Raw genomic sequence first — 23,767 nt, forward strand, 5'->3', positions numbered from 1 at the left:
TATTTTCCGGGTATTATTTGTAAAGTCTATAGCTACCCCACTGCGGAAGGAGATAAATATTTCCAGGTATTATAATATGCATAGCCCATTTTTGCCCCACTGCAGGGGAGGTTAATATTTTCCGGGTATTATTTGAATAGTCTATAGCTATCCCACTGCGGAAGGAGATAAATATTTCCAGGTATTATAATATGCATAGCTCATTTTTGTCCCACTGCAGGGGAGGTTAATATTTTCCGGGTATTATTTGAATAGTCTATAGCTATCCCACTGCGGAAGGAGATAAATATTTCCAGGTATTATAATATGCATAGCCCCACTGCACATGGAGGTTAATATTTTAAAATATGTGTAGCCCATTTTTACCCCACTGCAGCTGGAGATAAATATTTACTGGGTATTATATGCATAATCCAGTGTAACCCCACTCAGCAGATAGAGATGATTGTTATTCGGGTATTTTATGTATAGGCCACTCTTACCCCATTGCAGGTGAAGATCGAGGGTAGCATATGAATTGATCGAGAAGTTCTCCATAATTTCTCAAAGGTGCGTGGATTGCACCAATCCGCCATGGGCCAGCGTAGTGGACTACGGATTTAACCCCTTCTCATTGTGTGAGGAGACCCGTGATCTTTGGGGGGCGATAATGAGTTTATATGATGATAATAAGTCTAACTGATGAAACGTTATTATACTAGTTTAAGTATCGCTAATGTCTAAATATCAGTGATTCGAAGTCACCGTGGTCGAATCAGTATTAACCAGAGAAATTTCAGTAATTACAAATTTGCAGATGATCTCACTCGCGTCGAAAATCTTAAAATAATATACAGGACATGACAGTAAAACGCACTCGTAAAATGTTTTCATTTCCTCTATACTAGTATTTTTGTTTTGGCTCGCCGTATCACGAGTTAGCAACTCCGCTCTTTGGACCTAGATTAGCTGTTATGAATACTTAAGACTCTAAGATATAAAAGAAATACTCCACTGGGGGAACGTTATTTCAGTTTTTGTATTTAAACATTTTTCTTATTCTTTATCTTGAATACTGAATACGTACCCACTGTTTTAATGAAGGGATTTTGTAAAAATAAATGGTTATTATACCTACTTCTAATTTAAGAAATGTTGGTTTGTTTACTAAAAGCGATTATAGCCTAGTGGTTAGAACTTCGACCTCCCTTCCGCGGAGACCGAATACGATGCCCGACATGCAACTCTAACTTTTCGGAGCTACTTAAGTAATTTAATGAAAAATTTAAAAAACCCCCAACTCAGTATTTAAATACACATATTTAGGGAGCTGTGAAAGAAAGTGAAATTCACCATTTTGTGGTAGCGGCCATCTTGGATTTGAAATTTATCATAGTATAATCTTAGTCAAGCCCTGTAATTTGATACCCATGTTGAGAATGTCGTGAAAATGTTTATAATCCGCCATATTGTGACGGCGGCCATCTTGTACAATTTTTTATCAAACATAGCCAAGAACATTCCCAACTTATTCACCTTTCAAACAAAATCAAAATCGGTTCGTCCGTTCGACCGCTACGATGCCATAGGCACACACACACACACACACACACACACACACACAGGCAGACAAACTCAGTTCGTTTTGCGTCGGGGTTTAAAATGTTACTTGCGTTAACTTGATAAACTTGTTCTTTAGATTTTGACATATTTTTCGGACCAACCTGTAAATAAGTGCCTGAGATAGGCCTACATGAATAAAGGAATTTTGAATTTGAATTTAAACATCTTCATATACGAAACTTATTTGAATTTATTAAAGTATATTACATAAGTATAATATTAAGTAACTAGCTTCTGCCCGCGACTTCGTCTGCGTGGACTTCAGAATTGGGTATGAAGCTTCGTTCGTTCACAATTTTTAATAATACCACAGCAATTAATTGTGAGATCGGTATGATGGAGATAGTAGATGTAGTAGTGAGATGCATACAAAATTTCAAAGCTGTCTTCCTGCGGCTTAGCGCGTAATCAATTATAAATTTTCTCTCGGGAACTATTTCAGGAATCGGGATAAAAAGTAGATTATGTTCTTTTTCATGTCAAAGTTTAATGCATGCCAAATTTCATTCAAACCCATTAAGCCCTTTTAACGTGATTGAGTAACAAAGACACTTTCACATTTATAATATTAGTAGGATACATAAAAGACACTCTTGTTTATTTTTTATATCCATACTATTTTTTAATTATAGTTTTTAACAGGTACCAGGAGTTCATATTATTCAAGGCAATTTAAAGTCGTTGTACACAAAATATATTCAGCCATTCTTACTGGGGAAAACTCAATTTGTTTGCACGCTCTATGCAGTTGCAATTTGTTGGCATTCAGCTTTTCAACATTGCCTCCAGGACCACCATTACTGCAAAATTCGGAAGTCATGGTCTTTGAAAGACTAAATAAGCATGAAGCATTTTAATTAAAACTTTCTTCTTACGGCTGCCAGACGACACGTCAGTAGGAGTAAATTTGTGAACTAGAATTAAAACATCCAACCTACCTTCTCATCCTCCTACCTTGCGACTAACTCTGCGATTTTGTTGGTATTTCAAAAATCCTGGAAACTTTCCCGGGCAAAATGTAACCTATGATACCATGATGTAAAATTTTGCTTTATGACATTATCCGCGCCTAGGCAACAATGGCCGATGTTTTTTTAATCTGTTTGATGCTTTTGTGAGATAACAAGAGATGTACCTATGTCCATATTTAAGATTCACGTCACATAATATGTGCCAAAGTTCATGGAAATAATAATAAAAGACTTTATTAGCCAAAACGACAAGTAATACAAAATCTACGTGGTCAGTGGGTCACCTTCCCAGTTCTGTGCTGAAGAACCTGAAAATACTAAAACGTTGATTTTCAGTAGGGACCCAAGGTGATGCCACGGATAGGCAGCGATATAGTCTGACGTAGTGTTTGTATACTCCTTGGGTGAGCTATCGATAAACAACAAACATAATACAAACACCATGTCCTTTTTATCTATTAAATCATAACAAATATATGCTATGTAATACTAAAAACATTTAATGTATAAAAACTAATAATGACTAATAATATGACGAAATAAATATATTTGGGAGTACAAGTAAGTAATATAAATTGCAAAATAAACTTCTTTTTTTTGGAGAGCACCAACTGTCTTTTATTTAGAAGCGAAGCGTGAGTACCTTCAGGCATCATTTATCTTCAATAGGGTTGTCAAAAGTTAACACAAAAATATATTTGCTTCATTTGATTTGATATTTGTACAGGGTGATTCCTTATGAAACATACTTGTACATACTCCAATATTATTTCGTAATTCTGTTATACGTAGAATGCGAAAGGCTTAGACCGTAATTAAACCAAACTGACCGTTTACCTTCGCCGTGTAACTATGTGATATTTTACTGCTGAAAACGCATTACTCCGCAAAGTAAGAAGGGATCATTACGGTGATCAGTATAAGGTAGTGTTGAGGATCGTAAGTACAGTTAAATAAGAATAAACCCATTTCATGTTATATTTTCACTTTCCGATGTTCCCAGTTTCTTAATACTCCGGAATACAACATTTTCTATTGCTAAACAAATATTTAATTGTCCTACTTATACAAACAATATTAAGTAACTATAATATTAATTTTATAAGTAGGTAAACAAAAAAAATAAAATGAATTAAATTTGTCTTTCTTTAGTTAAGAATAGTGGCCATGACTGCCACGATTAATTGGGTCGCTGTTTAAAAACGAATCAAAACTTGACGTATAATAATAATAAAGTTGACGTACAGATTCCATTAAATAATTCATATATAACGTACGTTTTGTAATGATACGGTTTCGCCTATTTAATTGTGGCTCAGCTCAGTTCATAATTGAATGGGAAGGAACAGCTGTGAAGTCTTTGCCTACATAAGTTGATCGCACATTGCTCTAACAGCTGTTATTTTAGGCTCTGAATGAAATATTTAAAATTTTTTGAACTTGTTTTATAATATATACAATTTCATTCGTATTCAAAAAAATATAAAAATAACAAGTGCGATAAAATAATAAATAACAAACCCAATAAAAGATATTCTCGTCATGTACATGTAGTGTGTTTCTATTTTTTTTTTTTAAATGAGAATGTAAAAAAAAAAGAGACAAGTAAGAAAAAAATAATTTTAGTACCAAAACTTAACTCGCCAACAACAAACAAGTCTGTAGAAAACTAATATTCAATTAAAAACTAATATTCTAAAAAAGCTACCAGCACGATTTGAATTTTATTATTATAATACTTTACAGTTATAAAATTACTATATTTTTAGCTAAAATACGATTCAGTTAGTGAAAGTTCTTCTTATTCCCGTTAAAAGTAGAATAGAATGCCTCGCCATTTAGCTGGTTGGTGAAATCTATCTTTCCAAAAATTTCATCCGGACAATTAGTGTAATATAAGCGGGGATAGCATGAAGGTTCGGATTTTGGCTTCACTTTCGGGCGGCCGAATTCGAATCTCTGCACGCACTTTTTATAGTTATGTACGTTTCAAGCAACTGTCACTTGCTTTAACGGTGAAGGATAATGTGGCGGAACCCCGCGCGGTAGGTATTCGGGAGTTTTCGTGGTAGCTCGAGTTCTTTCGGCTGTCGGGATTCGCCAGTGCGTTCTGGACCCTGCCGTAGGCGGCACGCGCTTACGCATCGCGGTAACTCGCACACCACGCCGCGTGGTTATGTTTAAATTGTTGATTTGTTTAAGAACTAATATAAACGATATTTCATATATGTGGGTTTCATTTTTAACACCAGGAACCCCCATAATAACATTGGAAATGTATTCTCAATCTGGTTACAGCGCCCTCACTGGGTTCTATTCTATTTTAATGTAAATATTAGATTGACATTCTCTTTTGAGAATATAACGAATATGTAATCTATAAGCAATTGTAATGGAATTGTAATTGAATAAATAAATAAATAAATATGGAATGAGGAAACCTGCACGCCTTTTCTCCATAACGTTCTTATAGGCGTGTGAAGCCCACCAATCCGCACTGGGCCAGCGTGGTGGACTACGGTCTAAGCCCTTCTCATTGTTAGAGAAGACCCGTGTCCTGTAGTGGGCCGGTTGTTAAGATAACGAATATGAATATCGTCAGGCCCAATAGTAAGATGGGAAGTTCTTTATACAGGGGTAAAAATCTTTGACGGATTCCTTCTAACAGGTCCAGTAAGTTAAATTAAGCGAACCTAAAGTAATACTTACTCGAGAACAAATATTTTCACGTATTTGAGTTTGTTTTATCGTTTCAGTAATTATTTTGTTAAGGGCATTATAAGAGGCAACTGACTTTTCTTATTGTGTCAGTGTAAGAGGCAGTTATTGAAAGACGAGCAAATTTCATTAAGATCAGTTTAATAGTTTATACATTAGATGGCTACAAACAGACAGAAATACACACACACGTTTATTGTTTTACAAATATATTGCGGATTATAAATATAAGCGAAGTTTCAAAGAATCCGTTTATACCGTGCTAAATGAAAACTTAAATAGGTATATTTACTTGACTTACTTAGTTGTACTATCTTAGCCCCCTTTATTTCTTCGACTGGGCTTGTTTACGCATTCAAAATTACTCATCTGTTAACGTGCACTCAGGCCAAGTAGCAAGACTAGTTAAACTAAACAAACCTAAAGTCAAACTGTAAAACCAAAGTAATTTGCACGTGAGTTAGTTTTATATTACCCTTAAAATTAATTAATAATGAGCATTATAAGAGGCAGTCGTTTCGAAATCACAGGCTGACACTTCAATATTAATTATTAGTATAGACGTGTTATTATATTATGCGCACCATAAAATTTAATTCCACAATAAAACAAAATACATTTATAAAGTTGATTTATGAAACCACTGCATCTGGCTAAAATATGATGTGCGGTTTTTAATAAAATTATTAATAATTACACCGAAAAATCCATTATTTTAATAAAACCTCAAAGACCTCTGTAATTTATAATCTGAATGGTATGCTATTTTATCTCTTCACAGTGTGTTTTAACTTTAAACAAATTTCGAGGTTTCATCTATTCTAATATTTAAGATATAAAATGAAAGGTTTCCTGTTACGACTTAAATTATCTTTCGATTAACTTTGAAATTTTCAGAATAAGTTTTAATAATTCTTTCACCTTTCGAAGTGCCAAGCTTGTAACTGGCGTAAAGCAACATTGCTGTGTTCCGGTTTGGAGGGTGTGAATGGCGGTGTAATTACAGACACATGAGGCTTAAAATCTACGCTTCAGATTTGATGGGCACAGAGATATTCCAATAGGTACTACTTCAGGGAAGTGCGGTAGTAGTAGCACTCTCTTCTTCCGCACTTCCCCGAAGTAGTATCGCCATTCTTGTTTCTGCCGCAAAGTGGCATTGCTGGCGCCCTGCAGCATTACCGTTTTCCGGTCAGAAAGAAGCTCTCAGTGTATCTCTGTTTATAGGCGATGAGTTTTCACGTAGGTACCATCAAGTGGGCTATCTACTTGGTCGATCAATTATTCATAGTCATCATTATCTCTTCAACTGATTGACGTCCACTTCTGGACATAGGTCTTTTGTAGGTAGTTCCACAATCCTGGGTCGCTTGTTTCCAAACGCTCCCAGCTACTCGTTTGATGTCATCCATCTCGTTGGGGGCCGACCAACGCTGTGTTTACTTGTCCGGGGTCGCCATTCCAGCACTTTGGAATCCCAATGACCATCGGTTCTTCGAGCTACTACTACTGCTTTAACTTCAGGTTTGCGACTCGCTGAGCTACGTCGGTAACTCTGGTTCTTCTGGATCTCCTTATTTCTGATTTGATCATGTAGTGAAACTACCAACATTGCTCTCTCCATCGCCCGCTAACTGACTCAGCTTATGAGGCCCATAGTAAGCAACCACGTTTCATATCTGTATATCATAACTGGCAACACCCACTATTCGCAGAATATGGTTTTCATGCACTGAGGGATTTTTGAAGAAAAGATTTCACGAATTTTCCCGAAGGCTGCCCCTCCGAGTTGGATTCGGCGGTTTAGCCGGAAAAAAACTCTTTTCCTGTACTGGGTCGATCATGGGTTAATAATGATGTCGAGTAACACAATTTTGCAATAGGCTTAAGTGGGGTATCGTTTGAAAGAACGTTTTTTCAAATATAGTTAAAATACGGCGGCCGATTGACGCAGTGGGCAGCGGGGTGCTTTCTGAGTCTCGATTCCCATAACTGGAAAATGTTTTAGTGTCTGGGTGTTCGTAAGTATATTATGAGTATATATGTATATTTTTCATAAAACTATTCAGAAGTCATCTTAGTACCCATAACACAAGCTACGCTTACTTTAAGACGAGAATGCGATATATGTATATATTTTATATTTAAATCACATAGTTTTTGATTAACCATAAAAAGTGAGAATTTCCTTTTCAATTTACTCGAAAGTGTGAAACCTACTCGTCGTCAATAGTTAGCAATAGTGTATTTACACAAAACAGTGTGTAATCTAAAATGTTAGTTATTTTAACCAGCTACTATATCAGTATGTCAAAATGTCAGCCTCAATTATATAGCCTGTCTCTATGGAAGAGTATTAGCATTATTTACTCGACGTTATTCAAAATCGGCTTGAAACTAGTTGTTTATTTTATTGATAACCACTATTTTAGATTGTAAGGTTATAAATAATAAATAAATATACTACGACAATACACATATCGCCATCTGGCCCCAAAGTAAGCCTAGCTTGTGTTATGGGTTCTAAGATGCCTCATGAATATTTTTATGAAATAGATACATAAATACTTAGAAAATATATATAATCACCCAGACACTGAAAAACATTCATGCACACAAACATTTCCCAGTAGTGGGAATCGAACTCACGGCCTTGGGCTCAGAAAGCAGGGTCGCTGCAAACTGCGCCATGCGGCTGTCAAAAATCAAGGTTAAAACTTTATAGATGTTTATGAAGAAATGTCGAAATTTACGTCATTGTTCGCCGTTGCTAAACCTAGGACCGCCCAATAATAAGCGCTTACCACAGCACTAGAAGGACCTGCGTAATTAGAACAATTTTATGGTTGTGTAGATGTTAAAAGTAATAAATATCATGTACATGAAAACTTAATTTTTAAACAATTAAGCGGTTTTACTAACTCTCTATATGGTTGAGCAAATAGCTTATACTATTTAACAGTCAAAAATCATTTAAAAAACGCATTATAATTTAATTGAAATGAAATAAATGCTTTTATCGTGTAGGCCTATCACAGGAACTCATGACGCGTTCATACATAAATGTTTCCATTATCGTAAGATGATCGTTATAACTGTATTCGTAAACTTCGAGTAAAGCTAGGAGGGTTTTAAAATTCGCGCCCTGGTCTAAAAATAGCCAACAAGTCGGGTATTTTTTTTATCACCATCTCAGTTCAACACAATTAATTAATAAATAAACACACATCGCAATCTAGCCCCTAATTAGCGTTTAGCTTGTGTACTAATGTGACGGATGAATATTTTTATTAATAAAATACATAAATACTTGTAATATACAGATGAACACCCAGACACTGAAAAACATTCATGATCACAACACAAACATTGTCTAGCTGTGGAAATCGAACCCACGGCCTCAGACTCAGAAAGCACGGTCGCTGCCCACTGCGCCCATCGGCCGTCAAATTATAATGCTTATTAGGTTTTTTGATACTTTTCATACAAACTTTAAACTTATTGAGATGAACCTCAAAGATTTCATCTCAATAAGTACTTTGTTTTAAAATAATATGCAATTTCCCTTACATTAATAAGTAATTTTGTGTAGTGTAAACTGAAGTAGAAGTAAAAGTAAAATTTTACAGTTTTATTGAATTTCTTTTAATAAAAAATTATTATTTGAATTTTTAGAGAACTAAAAAATAAAAGGTAAGTAATAAAACTAAAAGATCTCCGCTACATCAAACACTAATTCAATTTTAAAATTACAAAAGTGTATGCCTAGGAATCGAACTGTCGAATCTTTCTTGGAATCCAAGAACTTTATAATCACTAAACCAGTAGAGCTTTGACCTATAAGGTATTGAAATGAACAATTTTCGTATAATTTGAAAACGCTTCATGTGTGCAGTATTAATGAATGAATTTCAGCAGGAAATTTTGACCGTTCACAGCGGTTTCATAAATCAGTTTGATAATATTTATTGCATGAAATTACATTTTGAAGCTTACGGTCTGAGTATTACAGATATTCATGTGTTGATAACTTTCGCCAACTCTATTTGTGATAAGTGCTGAATTATACAAAATCGTATGAATGCAAGGCGCATTGCAGCACACTAAGACGCTAATTTTCTTAATCATAGGATTAAGATCATGCAAAATCCTCATTCAGCCATCACTGCAAGCAGTGCATTGTGTCAAAATAAAGAAAACTCCCCAAGCACGTCTCACTTCAATCCCGCGGAGTGATGCTAGCTCACAAACTTTTCAAATCTTATGGTAAACATTTAGAACATTATGGTGAACTTAGGCATGTTCAAATATTAATTGGCGAACAAAAGGTAAACTATTTCAAATTTTTTAATAAAAAAACAGCTCTTTTTTTTTGATTTTGACAAACAGCGCATGGAAACTTCTTAATCCAACCAATTATCTATCGCAATTTCAAATCATAATTCGCTTGTTACCTTACCTTAATCTTAGTGTATTTAGAAGATTAGTTGATATTGTTAAATTGGACCCTTTTAAATTTCTTGAGGAGTCAAATTAGTCCTCTAGGTAACTGGGCTTGCTTAAATTCAAGGCCCTTAGAAACACCACTATATTAATCATCATCAGTAGTATAATAATGTCCCAGTGGAGTGGAATGCTCAAAAAAGAAGAGATGCTTCAGTGCATCCACACCACATATGGTGAGGTAGAAGTGGTAACAATGTGAGGTATAGATACTTGTTTTACTGTTGCTCTTCGCCCGCGTTTACTACAGTTTTTTGCAGATCCCGTGGGAACCGTTTGCTTTCTTGGGATAAAAAGTAATCTTTCTTCTCTTGCTTATAAAGAAATGGACCTAAAATGTGTCATCTCTTGTTTCAAACGTGTCTCATTGTAATGGGACCTTTGAAAAATAGATCGAAACTGCAACGTTTCCTACTAGATGACGCTATAGTCGCTATAAAACTGATGTGGAAAGGCGTATTACTAATTTCGGCTTCGACGGTAGGATAGCCGTAGCTTAATTGGAGAAAGCGCTTAGGCCACGATTGCTAGAGAGTCGCAGGTTTGAATCCTGTCAGTTCCGAAAATTATAATATGCTTTTTAAATTTATAAAATTGATAATTCCTCCAAGTTTATGTAAAAACACTTATCAAAATTATAAAAAAATGGACCTAAACGTTATCGTATCCTTGAAAATTTATTTCATTTCTCGTCGAAAAAATTTTGCATCGCTATCGCGTTAATTTCACTTCGCGGAGTATATTATTTCAGTATTTTCGGACATTAGAAATTGTATTTTTTGTTAAAAACTTTTTGTATATCAATGCTCATTTTATTAATGAATTGCTCCGTCGATAGCGTTATAGTCAAAGTCAAAGTCAAAAATATCTTTATTCAAGTAGGCCCACAGGTGGCACTTTTGATGCGTACATAAGAATTACACGGTAGTGAGATGATGGCGATAACCACATTCGTAAACTTAAAACTAAAGCTACGAGGGTTCCAAACGCGTCCCGGTCTAAGAAGAAGCCCACAACAAACTTAGCCGGGTGTTTTTTTTTTTTTTTGTTATCGCCATCTCACAATGTAATTTTAAATTATTAGAAGAGCAACCTGGTTAGAGCAATAATTTACACCCAAGCTTTTTTATCGTTTACGTAGTCCTTTATACTATAATAGGACTTTTCTATAAGCTTACGTTTAATACAATAAAGGCGAAACAGTTGAATAAATTGTATGCTCTCAGAGAGTATTTCGTTTGTGAGCGCAAAGAGAGAAAGCTAAATTTATAATAAATTTCTAACTACTAATACTAATTTCTAATTAAAACGCGGAGATCGTTTAGGTAGAATAATTAAACGATTTTTTTTCTTGCTTAAAAATGCCTATCGCAATTTTTTTATTGTCAAATTCAAATTCAAAAATGTTTTATTCACGTAGACCTTATCACAGGCACTTATGAAGCGTTCATACATTTAAAATGTTACATAGTAATGTAAAAAATGTAATTAGGTGATGGTGATAACTGCATTCGTTAACTTAAAGCTAGGTGGGTTCCAAACGCGCATTGGTCTAAGAAGAGCCCAAAACAAACAGTCAGGTTTTTTTGTCATCTCACAGTCGAGTTAGGGCAATTCATACCCAAACTTTTTATCATACATGTAATACTTAATATTATAATAGGATTTGTCTGTAAGCTTATGTTTTAGATAACCTTTGAACTTCTGAAGACGTCTGAAGTATTTAATCTGGTAAGTTGTTATAAAATGATTCAAAAAATTCAAAATTCAAAGATCTTAATTAGATAGATATTAATATTGTTACAGTCCACCTTTTTTTAAATTTTGTTATATTTTTATGTACATAAATTAAACTTTCATATATGAATTGATTAAACACCGTCATAATTTTCGATTCTTAAAATTTATTTCTGAAAGACTCTCTGGATTCTCTCTAAAAATAGAATCAATATCAGCAGCATTACCCCATAATAATATACCGTAAGACATAATGCTGTAAAATAATTAAGATACACAAGCCTAGCAGTTTTTATATCTGTCATATGACGTATCTTTTTAACCACGTATACTGCAGAGCTAAGTCTGTTAGATAGATTTTTTTTATTAAGATGGTATACTCTATTTTTATGTTTAGTTAGCCTTCACGACTTTTTGTACACAATTCATCACTCAGAGCTCTGATTTCCAATTAGATTATCATCGTTATACGTTCTTAACACAATTTGTGAACTATAAAATTGGCACTACTCGTCCAATCTAAATATCGAAAAAAAATCTGTTCAAATTAGCCAATCACAGGCCCTTACGAAGCGTTCATACATATTTATCTTCAATATTGAGAGGCGGTGCTCATTAAGTCGACAATGGGAAAAATTTTAGAAGCCTCAGAATCATTCAGCAACCAATGAAAAGGGCTGGGTATAAAGCATCTTTACGTGGATATTAACTTGGAAATCCATAGAGGAACTAGAGTTAAAAATGAAGACAAGAAAGATCAACGAAACTTCGTATGTACTTATAAGTAAGCATGTTAAAAGTATACGCATAAATAACGTAACTTTTGTTGGGATAAAATTAAGCTTTCGCTCAAAATTAATACTTAATCTTGTCTAAAATTATCGAAGTCGAGTGATTTTATGGTGCTATTCCTTTTCTACTTTTCCCTACCGTTATACCAAGTTTATTGTTTGATCTGAAGATTTTTAATTAGACTGATTATGTTGAAGCGGTGATGGCCTAGTGGGTAAGGCTTCGGCTTTCCTTTCGTGGAGACAGAGTTCGAGTCCGGCAAAGTCAGTGTTGCGCTGACCACTGACTTTTCGGAGTTATTTATTTATTTTTATTTAAACAACTTTATTGCATATTAAGGAAATACACACTGGAACACTTACACTAACATAAATTATATGCAAAAGTTATGTGCGTTTATAGCATAAATATCACTTGCTTTAAACGGTGAAGCAAAACGTCGTGAGGAAACCTGCATGCCTGAGAGTTCTCCATAATGTTTTCAACGGAGTGCGAAGTTTACCAATCCGCACTTGGCCAGCGTGGTAGACTAAGGTCTAAACCCTTCTCATTTTGAGAGGAGTTTGATGATTACTATTAAAAACAACGCGTTCAATGTGGGCTTCTTCATAAACCAAATTATACTTTTGACCACCATCTATCATCATCACGAATACTATGTAAAAGTGTGTATGTGTTCATCAAAATGTGTTCTACAGATTTGATGTTTTTAAAACTATTCCAACGTAGCACCCTACGTACGTGTGCCAGCTCACTTTGTAAGTGAAGAGCATCACATAGTGCGTCAGCGCGATTTGCAAGTGTAGTAGCAACCGACGCCAGGTGGCCGTCATTATATTCCAAGACTAGTTCGTGAAGCGATTGAAATTCGCAAGCAAAAAACGGTTTTAAATTAGGTAGAATTATGCAAATCAAGAAAGCATCGTACAGCTTCTCAATTTAAAAGTGACGTTGTCAGTGTAGTGTGTCGAACAGTTCGTGAAATACCGACAAAAAGAACACGAAAGCGGGTAGTTAGATAGAGCATCCAACTTGACATCTCTTACCTACGCAATCCCGTCGTGACCACGATCCATGCAACTGGGTCTAAATATCGACAAATCCAAAATATTATTGTAGTATGTACCCGTTGAACAATATTTAAGATATGTGTTCTACGGGTAATATATGAATAAAAATATATATGACGTTGAATTTTTATTACTAGGGCATGAGATAACCAACAATTAATTAAAACCCAAAACTAAACTTCCGCAGATTGGTCACAATGTTAAATCTGTACCATTGTTCCAGGTCTTCTCTTCCACCGAGCAATACTGATGTCAGGATCAGGTCTAAGCCCGTGGTCGTTAGTGGCGGACCCAAACAGATACGCTGAGTTAGTCGCCACTCACGCTAACTGCTCTCCTGGTAACTATTTTGTTTCCACACTAATATATACACAATAACAGTGATCAAATTAATTAGTCCACATCTATAACACTATTCATTAGTCAAAAATAATAAATAAAAAAAGAAATTAAGTTTATTATAGTAATAATTAGGTGCAGAAAAAATATCCTGCATCAATTGAAAGCGGTGCGGTGCGGCTGCAGTACCAATTTAGTCAATTGCGTAAACATATATGTATGAACGCTCATAAGTTACTGTGATAGGTCTACTGACTTACAAAAGCATTTAGGATAGCTACATTGATTATCTCAAGCAACTAATACCCTGGTTTTGTTCATAGACCTCACACCTCCAGCACTGCTCCGGTGTTTAAGAGAGCGCCCGCTAGAAGCTCTTCTCTCGGCACCAGTCCAAGCGCCAGACTTTTCCTATGCATTCGGTCCAAGTGTCGATGGAGTTGTAATTGGTAAGTTTTTAATCATCAAGCTCGTATAAAAAGGGGGGGGGGGTGTAATTTGCAGAATTTCATAGCTTAATGTCATGAATGTCAAATTCTTAGTGCTATTCAATTATTGCTATATATATGTATAACAGCTTTTATACGTGTATTTTGCAAATAAAGATATTCCATTCAATTATATTTTAACTTACTTTGCTAATAATCTGCATAAACCAGGCACCGGGCTATTTCTAATAACTTCAATCTTTAAACACCACGCACGTTTAGCTTCAGCACCACATTTTCAGAAGATGTTGATTTTACAATGCACAATGTTAAAATAATATTGGTTAAAGCCATGGAAACTCAATGAATGGTTTAAGTGATTTAATGCGATTTTTTATGTGGATTCATTATAATATTCATATTAGTTGAGGTGTGTAATGTAATAATGTTTTTTAAGTAATACACCCCACTATATTTTCTTTTTGGTTACGTAATCTTAAGGTTGCCTGACGTAGTACGCCACGATTTTTGTCATTTACAAAATATTATCATCATCATACCAACCCACTAACGGCCCACTACAGGGCACGAGTCTCCTCTCACAATGAGGAGGGGTTAAGGCCGTAATCCACCACGCTGGCCCAGTGCTGTTTGGTAGAGTCCACACACCTTTGAGAACAGTATGAAGAACTATCAGGTATGCAGGTTTCTTCACGATGTTTGCATTCACCGTCGAAGCAAGTGTTATTTTGATTGCTTAAAACGCACGTTACTTAGAAAAGTTAAAGGTTCGTGCTGGGATTAGAACTCGGCCTCCCGAAAGTGAAGTTAAAGTCATATCCACTGGGCTATCACAGTTTCCTTTTCTAGAATCAGACAAAAACAACTTTGAGATTATATAATTAAAACTGCTGCAGCGTGGGTTGACGAAGTTGACTTTGCTAAAAAGTTTGTGTAGTTTTTGTTTTAGTTAGTAGGTAGGTACGTTTGTATGTTACTTTATCACCATTAACGCTGGTAACGGGAATCTTCTCTCGTAGGAATGTAAATTGGCGGGCTTTAACGAACATTAGCACAAGTAAGTGATAATAATCGGGACCGATCCCTAGACGTGCTCTCCAAAGCAGCAAACCTCTTTTTTATGGTGGTGGAAAACCATCACCTAGGAACAGTGGTAGAGTTTAAGACTCATGTGCATGTTATTTCATCGGCAACTAAGCCCATCAGACCGGAACGCATTAATTTGCTGGGTTGCAGACATAAGCATGGCGGTAATATTTCCCCGGTTGAGACCTGACACAAAAAACTCTTAATACTATAATTGATATTTTTAATCTTTCATAGGCCGAGTGTCGGCCGAGTGGCGCAGTGGGCAGCGACCCTGCTTTCTGAGTCCAATGTCGTGGGTTCGATTCCCACAACTGCAAAGTGTTTGTGTGATGAACATGTATATTATAAGTATTTATGTGTATTATATTCATAAAAAAAATATTCATCAGCTATCTTAGAACCCCATAACACAAGCTACGCTAATTTTGGGGCTAGATGGCTATGTGTTTTGTCGTAGTATATTTATATTTATTTATTCATATACAACGTGAAAATATTATAACATTTTAACGTCAAAATATTAAGCCCAGACAGGCAGTTTAAGGTACCTTTCATTCATTTGAAATTCAAAGCAGTAAATATTTGTCAATTGAAAGGGAGTACAATAGTCGAAGTGTGAATGTCCAGTAGGCAAACTGTGGTTGAAGGACAAACAGTGAAACAAGTTGAAGCAAATTCGCAAGTTGCACGAACAGGCGAGGCGTGACTGGAATACTCTGATATACAAGATAATTCTGTTCAGTTTACTACGTGCAAGTTTGTTGTAAATGCCGAGGAATTATCGGGTATTGTGTAGGCTTTACCCAATAGTTACCGCTCAAACGTGGCGCACAAAGTGGGAATAATGCTAAATCGAATAAAGCAACGTTAAAATACTGAGCATTCAAAAATAACGTTCAAACAGCTACTACTTTTATTAAATCTATAGTTATATACCTGGATGACCATATTTTTTTTTGGTAATAAAAAAAAATACCGAGCTAAAATACGGAAAAAACTATAGAAAAAAGGTACATTGAAAGTTTTATTATAATGCATTATCTAGTTACATAAAATAAATAAAGTTTATTGAAATATCACAAAAACAAAACTACATAATTAAAGAAATAGATAATAAACACAATAAAATATGGAATTAAAATTACCTTCGCAAATTCGCTTACGGTTTTCTTAGTTATTTAATAAAAATTTGGGATGTATTAAAAAATACTATCTATGTAGGAATTTTATTTCAGCAACTATATTTTTGAAAAAAAAATCGCTCGATTGAGTTTGCAACGTTTTAAAATCTAAACCAATCATGTCACGTTCTTAATAGCGTGTACGTAGACCCTTCTCTAACAGCTAGATACAATGGGTATATTTAGGGCAGTCAAATTGTTATTATTTATTTTCCATTAAGTCTACGCCTCATACTTAAAATACTTTCTTTCTAAAACTTTTGACTTCCTCCATCTCTCCAATTGTGATCCCGGAATTTCCCGTTTGACAAACCTTCCGTCCAAGCTCCGTTATTAAATTATCCCGCAAAGTTTTCTCATCTCATTCCCCCGTGTCCTCAATATTGTCTACTATCTCTGGAAGGAATCCTTTTGATTTTATGCTCGCACCCTCGCTTCTTTTACTTCTTCAAAGACAATTACACCCACGAAAGTTGTAAACAACATCCAAATAGGCGTTATTGTGTCCACAAAGATTTGTCGGAAGTCGTGTGCTATGTTTAAGGATAACTAATCTTCATAGTGTTCAGATTTAAAAAAATAATATAGAATTCAATTGTCTGCCTTTACAAATTGTTACTTTACAAGTAGCCTTCTACTAAATACTTTTTTAAATTTGTTTTCTTCTTTATTTCGGCTAATATTTGAAACTGATGATACCTTGTATTTTTCAAATTTACCCTTAAAGGTTATTTCAAGGCTAAGTTATAGTTCTGGATTTTTAAAGTCAGGGGCAGTAAAATTAAGAATGCAGGGCATGTTTGGCTGTTGTTATCCTGTAAGAAAGTTAACAAGGAGTGTGATGATAGTCGTTCAAACCCACCAACCTATGCTCTACAACCGTCTCTCCTATGGGAGGGACTGTGCTCAGCTGAGTGATATTAATAGGCTAGTATTACCTTAACGTGCTTAATTGTAAGGAATGTAAATAAAGCTTTATTATTATTACCTTAACTATCATCATCATATTAACCTATTACCCACTAAAGGCCACGGGTCCCACAATGAGAAGGTGTTAAGGCCGTAGACTGCCATAAGAACATTATGGAAACTCTCAGGCATGCAGGTTTCTTCAGGATGTTTTGCCCCGCTAATATTTAAATTGCTTTTAAACGCACACAACTTAGAAAAGTTAAAGGTGCGCCCTGGGATTCGAACTTGGCGCCACGAAAGTGAAGTCAAAGTCCTACCCATTGGGCTACGAGCGCTTCAGTATTACCTTCTTTTCCTCTTAGTGTTATTTCTTAGTTACTTTAGATAGGTTAGATACACCGCTGCTCTAAATAATGATTTGGTGCTTTTTCCAAACCAGTGTCGTAAATTTTTGAGCCATGATATTCTTCTACGGCCAGGCCTTCTTCTGCTTGCTACTTTACCTTGTATGATATGTTGAAGAAGTTCATTCTTTTTAGTGTTCCGCATTACAAGTCGTTAAGTTTTATTATTTTTCCAACTGAAGGCGATGTTTAATAGTATTTATTTACTTTTATCTAAGTATTTATTATATGGTATATAGTTTATTATTAGTTTTTTTTTTAAATATTTATTATATACTAGATGTATTTGTGTATATTAGTTTATGTATTAGTATTTAGTTATTCGTATGTATTTATTTTATATTTTTTACCACCTGCAGTTACTTTTCCTCTTTTTTTTACCAATTCTAAGATTGCCTGGCAGAGATCGCTACTAAGCGATAAGGCCGCCTTTTGTATTCTACTTTTATGTTTCTTTTTTTCTTGTATAATTCTTAATGTGGTGTACAAATAAAGAGTTATAATAATAATAACAAGTCCAAAATATTCTAAATATCTTCAGTTAATTGTACCTTAAACATTATCTGCAGCAAAGTGCTATTCCGTACACGGTCTGTCCAAGATATTCTTAGCATACGTCTATACACCCACATCTCGAATGCTTCGAGTTTCTTGGACAGGGTATCTGTCAGCGTCCAAGCTTCTACGCCATATAGCAGTATTACCTTACCTTAATTCAATTCAATTATTTTATCTGCATAAAGTATGAAAACATTTTGTAGGAATACATATTATCTTTCTGGTTCTTTGAACTACAAAATCATTTGTTTTCTTTTTCATTCTTCTAATTTGGCCTACTTCTTGAACTGCGAGATAAGTAGCCTATGACGTTAACACAGTAGCTATATCCCTACTATAATAAAGATAATGAATGAATTAACATACTTTTATTGCACACCACAAAAAGTACATAAAAAGAAAAGTAAAACAAAACAATGTACACAATTTGGGGTGTATCGCTTCATAGCGATTTCTTCCAGGCAACCAATGGCGCAGAAAACAAATACAGAAAATAGATAATGATATTATTCCACCGATAAGTCTATTTACTAAATACCTAATCAGTAAATATCTTACCTGACAAGCCGATATTATATATTAAAAACGTACTGAGAAGTTTTTTCATCTTATTCCCTTTATTCGTCGTTGTTTTACCTGATTTTGACGAGACGAGGAATTCCTTTGATTTTCTACTTGCGATGTCTTTTTTCTTTGAAGGCAATTATTTGTTTGGAACGTTTGGTATGAGCCCCGTGTCCCACTTAGGTATTTATTAGAGATATTCACGTACATGTTTTATCAGCTTGTGCTGAACATTTTTTAACGAATGTCTATTCCCAAATATTGTATTGAATCCCGGGACCTCCAACTTACCAATGCGCTAGGGAGGTCAACAAAAAAACCTTACCGATAACTCAATCATTCTGTAAATTATCCACCGCTTCGTTAAGAAGCTTATACTTATATAAGATTCTTAACGAAGCGCTGATAGCCCAGCGGGTAGGACTTCAAGTTCACATTCGGGCAGCCGAATTCGAATCCCATTAATATCGAATACCTTTAAGTTATGTGGGTTTTAATCAACTACAATATAACTTGCTTCAACGGTGAAGGAAAACATAGTGAGAAAACCTGCATGCCTGAGAGTTCTCCGTAATGTTTTCAAAGGTGTGTGGAGTGTACCAATCCGCATTGGCCTTAACGCCTTCTCAATGTGGAAGGAAACCCATGCCCTGTAGTGGGCCGATAATATGAAGCTTCTTAATATTGTTTTAACTTTATTCTAGATACTGGAGACATGCTCATCAACCCGGAGCCAGGCTACGAGTGGCAAGTGGCCCATGCTCCGGCGGGCAAGGGAGCCACTGCTGTGAACATCATCAACGCCGTCCTCATGAGAAAGAGTGCCATTGCTCAGCTTACCAAGTAAGCAGTTTGATATGTTAATCAAATTTCAAAGTTTGATTTCATTTAAGAACTTGCTTTGAAATAAGAAACTATATCTTTTTTTACTTCACATTTCTGACTAATATCAAAAATAATATAGTCAAAGTCAAAGTCAAAGTCAAAAATATCTTTATTCAAGTAGGCCCACAGGTGGCACTTTTGATGCGTACATAAGAATTACACGGTAGTGAGATGACGGCGATAACCACATTCGTAAACTTAAAACTAAAGCTCCGAGGGTTCCAAACGCGTCCCGGTCTAAGAAGAAGCCCACAACAAACTTAGCCGGGTGTTTTTTTTTTTTTTTTTTTGTTATCGCCATCTCACAATGTAATTTTAAATTATTAGAAGAGCAACCTGGTTAGAGCAATAATTTACACCCAAGCTTTTTTATCGTTTACGTAGTCTTTTATACTATAATAGGACTTTTCTATAAGCTTACGTTTAATACAAACTTTGAACTTATTAAGAGACATCTCCAAGATGTCAATTGGTAGTTTATTGTAGAATTGTATGCAATTTCCTTTAAACGAATTATGAATTTTATGTAACCTAGTATATTGCACTGTAAGTTTATTCTTACTTCTAATGTTTAAATTATTGCAGTCACATTTTTTCTTAAATTTAGAAATGTTTTTATGGACGTACATTAAATTTTCAAATATGTACTGACTATACACTGTCATTATTTTAAAATCTTTAAATTTATCTCTCAATGACTCTCTCGGACCCATTTTGTAGATAGAACGAACAGCCCTCTTCTGCAGCACGAAAATAGTGCTAATATCAGCAGCATTACCCCAAAGTAAAATTCCATATGACATAATGCTGTGAAAGTAACTAAAATATACCAGTCTAGCAGTTTCTACGTCGGTCATATGGCGTATCTTCTTTACCGCATAGGCAGCAGAACTAAGCCTGTTCGATAAATTATTTACATGAGGGCCCCATTGAAGTTTAGAATCTAACGTTATTCCTAGAAAAACTGTCGTATCCTCCAGTTTCAGTTCCTCATTATTAAGTAGTACAGTGGTTTTCACGTGTTTAATATTAGGTAAAGTGAATTTTATACACTTGGTTTTTTTTCCGTTAAGAACCAAATTATTAGCTTCAAACCACTGTACCACTTTAGCGAGAGAGTTGTTTACGTCGTCAAAAGCTAGTTCACGTCGATTTATTTTAAAAGTCAGTGATGTATCATCGGCAAACAGAACTATCCCGTGTTTATCCTTGGCAAGGTAAGGAAGGTCATTAATGTAAATAAGGAACAGAAATGGTCCTAATATAGACCCCTGTGGGACACCTATTTTCATAACTGATCCATTAGACCGTTTTCCATTCACGTCGACTTTCTGAATTCTATCGCGTAGATAGTTGCTCATTAAGTCTAGAGCTACACCCTGAATTCCATAGTGTTGTAGTTTCCTAACTAACGTTTCGTGTTGAACACAATCAAACGCCTTAGATAAGTCACAGAACACACCAAGTGCATCACGTGACTCCTCCCAGGCTTCAAATATGTTTTGTATTAGCTCAACACCTGCGTCGATTGTTGAGCGACCCCGTGTGAAACCAAATTGCTTAATATGAAGTAAATTATACTTATGAAAATGGTAAAGTAATTGATTTAAAATGAGTTTTTCAAAGATTTTACTGAAAGTGGGTAGTACGGATACTGGTCTAAAGTTAGTGGGGTCAGAAGTACTACCCGATTTAAACAATGGAACTATTTTACTAAGTTTCATTAAGTCAGGAAACACACCACAATCTATACAATTATTAAATATTAAGGCTAAATCGGGTGCAACAATATCAATTAATGATTTGACAACGTTTACGGAAATGCCCCACAGATCATTTGTTTTTTTATTAATTAATAATTTAAAGGCTTTAATAACGTCAGAGCCACTAACATGCGTGAATTTAAAAGAATGGTTACACTCAGGCACATTTTCCTTTAATAGAGAGAGAGCCATATCTGGTGAAGAGTTTAATGATTCTGTTGTGGAGACGGGAATGTTGGTAAAGAAGGTTTCAAAAGCAGTAGCCACCTCGAAATGTGGCAGGTAGTGATGATGAATCGGCAGTAGTGAGTAGATAAAAAAATAATTTTAATTTAATTTACGTTTTACTATTTCTTGGTGTTTTTTTATGTTTTTACGATCATTCCTCTCGGTCACTACAGCCGATCTTCCTAAAGAAATTTATTTATTTGTTTAGTATATAAATGATATGCCTCAAAGTCATAACTGATAAAACAGATCTGTTTTTTGTACTCTGACTAAACTCACAAGTATTGCTCTGAGGTCTAACTCTGGTACTTGATAACATTATTTTGTGCATATATTTATTTAGGAAAACCAACAGCCAGTACATTTTTTCTTGTCCTAGTTTCTACGTTGTGAGCTAAGTGAGTGTTTATTACAGGTTTCCACAACGTTTACAAATAATTTCAAAATTAAAAAGGTCATAATTATATTTCTTTGAGTCAATTTACCTACATATATTAATACAAATGTACTATAAAATATATTATGTCTAAACATATTTTACAAAAATTTAATTATTAGATAATAATGTTAACAAAATTAAAGAGAATTCAAATGAAATTAAAACAAAATTTTAAACATCCAAGTCCAAGTTTGGTTATGCTAAGTAATAATTATTAAATATCAAATATTACAATCGAGCGTCAATAATTTTACGCCTAAAGTCAGTGTATTTATCACGAATCTATTATACACTGACTTTCTGTATAATAGATAGGTATATATAAAACTACATTGAATGTTTTAATGTTGAGCAATAACATCTAATAAATACTCTTCGCAAGTCTCCTGACACTTTATTAGGTACGCGTCGCGTAGCGTAGGTGTACTATGGGCGTGTCGGTCTTTTATCTTTAATAGGGTTGTCATAATTACACACTTGGAATGTTTTGATTTAAGTAGTTTGTATAAAAAAATAAATATGCTTCTTTTGATGAAATATTTCTATAACGATGATTATTGTTTTCACGTTGTACATTATTGTAAGATTAACTTCAAAAATAATTTTAATAATATTTATTAATTCTCGTGTCACCAGCAGGAGTAACTTATATTGAATTGTCATCCACAATAGGTATGATCTGATGCTGGGTGTAACAAAGGCGGAAGCTTATTTCGCATTCAGCGGAGACGACGTCCAATATGGTATAGAAGCAGACAGAAGATCGAAGATCCTCAAGTCATTCGTCAGGAACACATACAGCTATCACTTGTCGGAGATCCTCGCCACTATTATAAATGAGTACACAGACTGGGAAAGACCCGTCCAGCATCCTATAAATATTAGGTAAATATTAGTATTAATGTATATTTTTTTTATTCCACTACAAGTTTGACTGCAATCAGTGGCGTGCATAGAGGGTATGCAGATGATAGGGTAGGCTTTAAGTAACTCTAACAATGCCTTTCCTTAAGTTTCTTATAACTTGTACTTGAGGTTTTCTTCATTTTATATCACCTGTATACCCTCATACATATGTGCATACCCTCTATGCACGCCACTGACTGCAATCTCACCCGATGGAAAGTGATGATGCTGTTTAAGTTGGTAGCGGGCTAACCTGTTAGGGAGTATGGTTTCTGCGCGACATCGCACCGGAACATTTAATCGCTTAGTGGCACGTCTTTGTCGGTAACTAGTCACGGCTAAAGCCTCTAAACAGACAAATTTTTAAAAAATAACTTCAGTTTGATGTGAGCTGTTTTGACACACTCCCTGGCGCAGTGGTAAGCGCTGTGGTTTTGAGTGGGAGATCCAAGGTTCGATTCCCGGCAGGGAAATTTGGTAATTTATTATTTCTGAATTTTCTCTGGTCTACTCTATTGTGATGCTTCGGTCGTGACTGGTTACTACCCTACCGACAAAATCTTAGCTATCCGGAACGATGTCAAGGAGAAACTGATTAGAGCCAATATAAATAAAACCACACAAGAAGATTATGGCTTTGATCAAAAACGCTAGAAC

The 23,767-nt window shown here is 35.0% G+C and overlaps 1 protein-coding gene across 1 annotated transcript in view; it reads left to right on the forward strand.

The window, feature by feature from the left end:
• Nucleotides 1–23,767, forward strand: part of LOC120637824 (neuroligin-4, Y-linked) — a 172,908-nt gene that overhangs the window by 134,989 nt on the left and 14,152 nt on the right. Inside the window, exons 5-8 of the mRNA XM_039909851.1 lie at nucleotides 13,617–13,733; nucleotides 14,056–14,181; nucleotides 19,594–19,732; nucleotides 22,877–23,089. Coding sequence (XP_039765785.1) covers nucleotides 13,617–13,733; nucleotides 14,056–14,181; nucleotides 19,594–19,732; nucleotides 22,877–23,089 — 595 coding nt within the window. The remainder of the gene's footprint in view (nucleotides 1–13,616; nucleotides 13,734–14,055; nucleotides 14,182–19,593; nucleotides 19,733–22,876; nucleotides 23,090–23,767) is intronic.

This window comes from Pararge aegeria, chromosome 4, assembly GCF_905163445.1.
Source record: "Pararge aegeria chromosome 4, ilParAegt1.1, whole genome shotgun sequence".
In the NCBI taxonomy this organism is placed as follows: Eukaryota; Metazoa; Arthropoda; class Insecta; order Lepidoptera; family Nymphalidae; genus Pararge; species Pararge aegeria.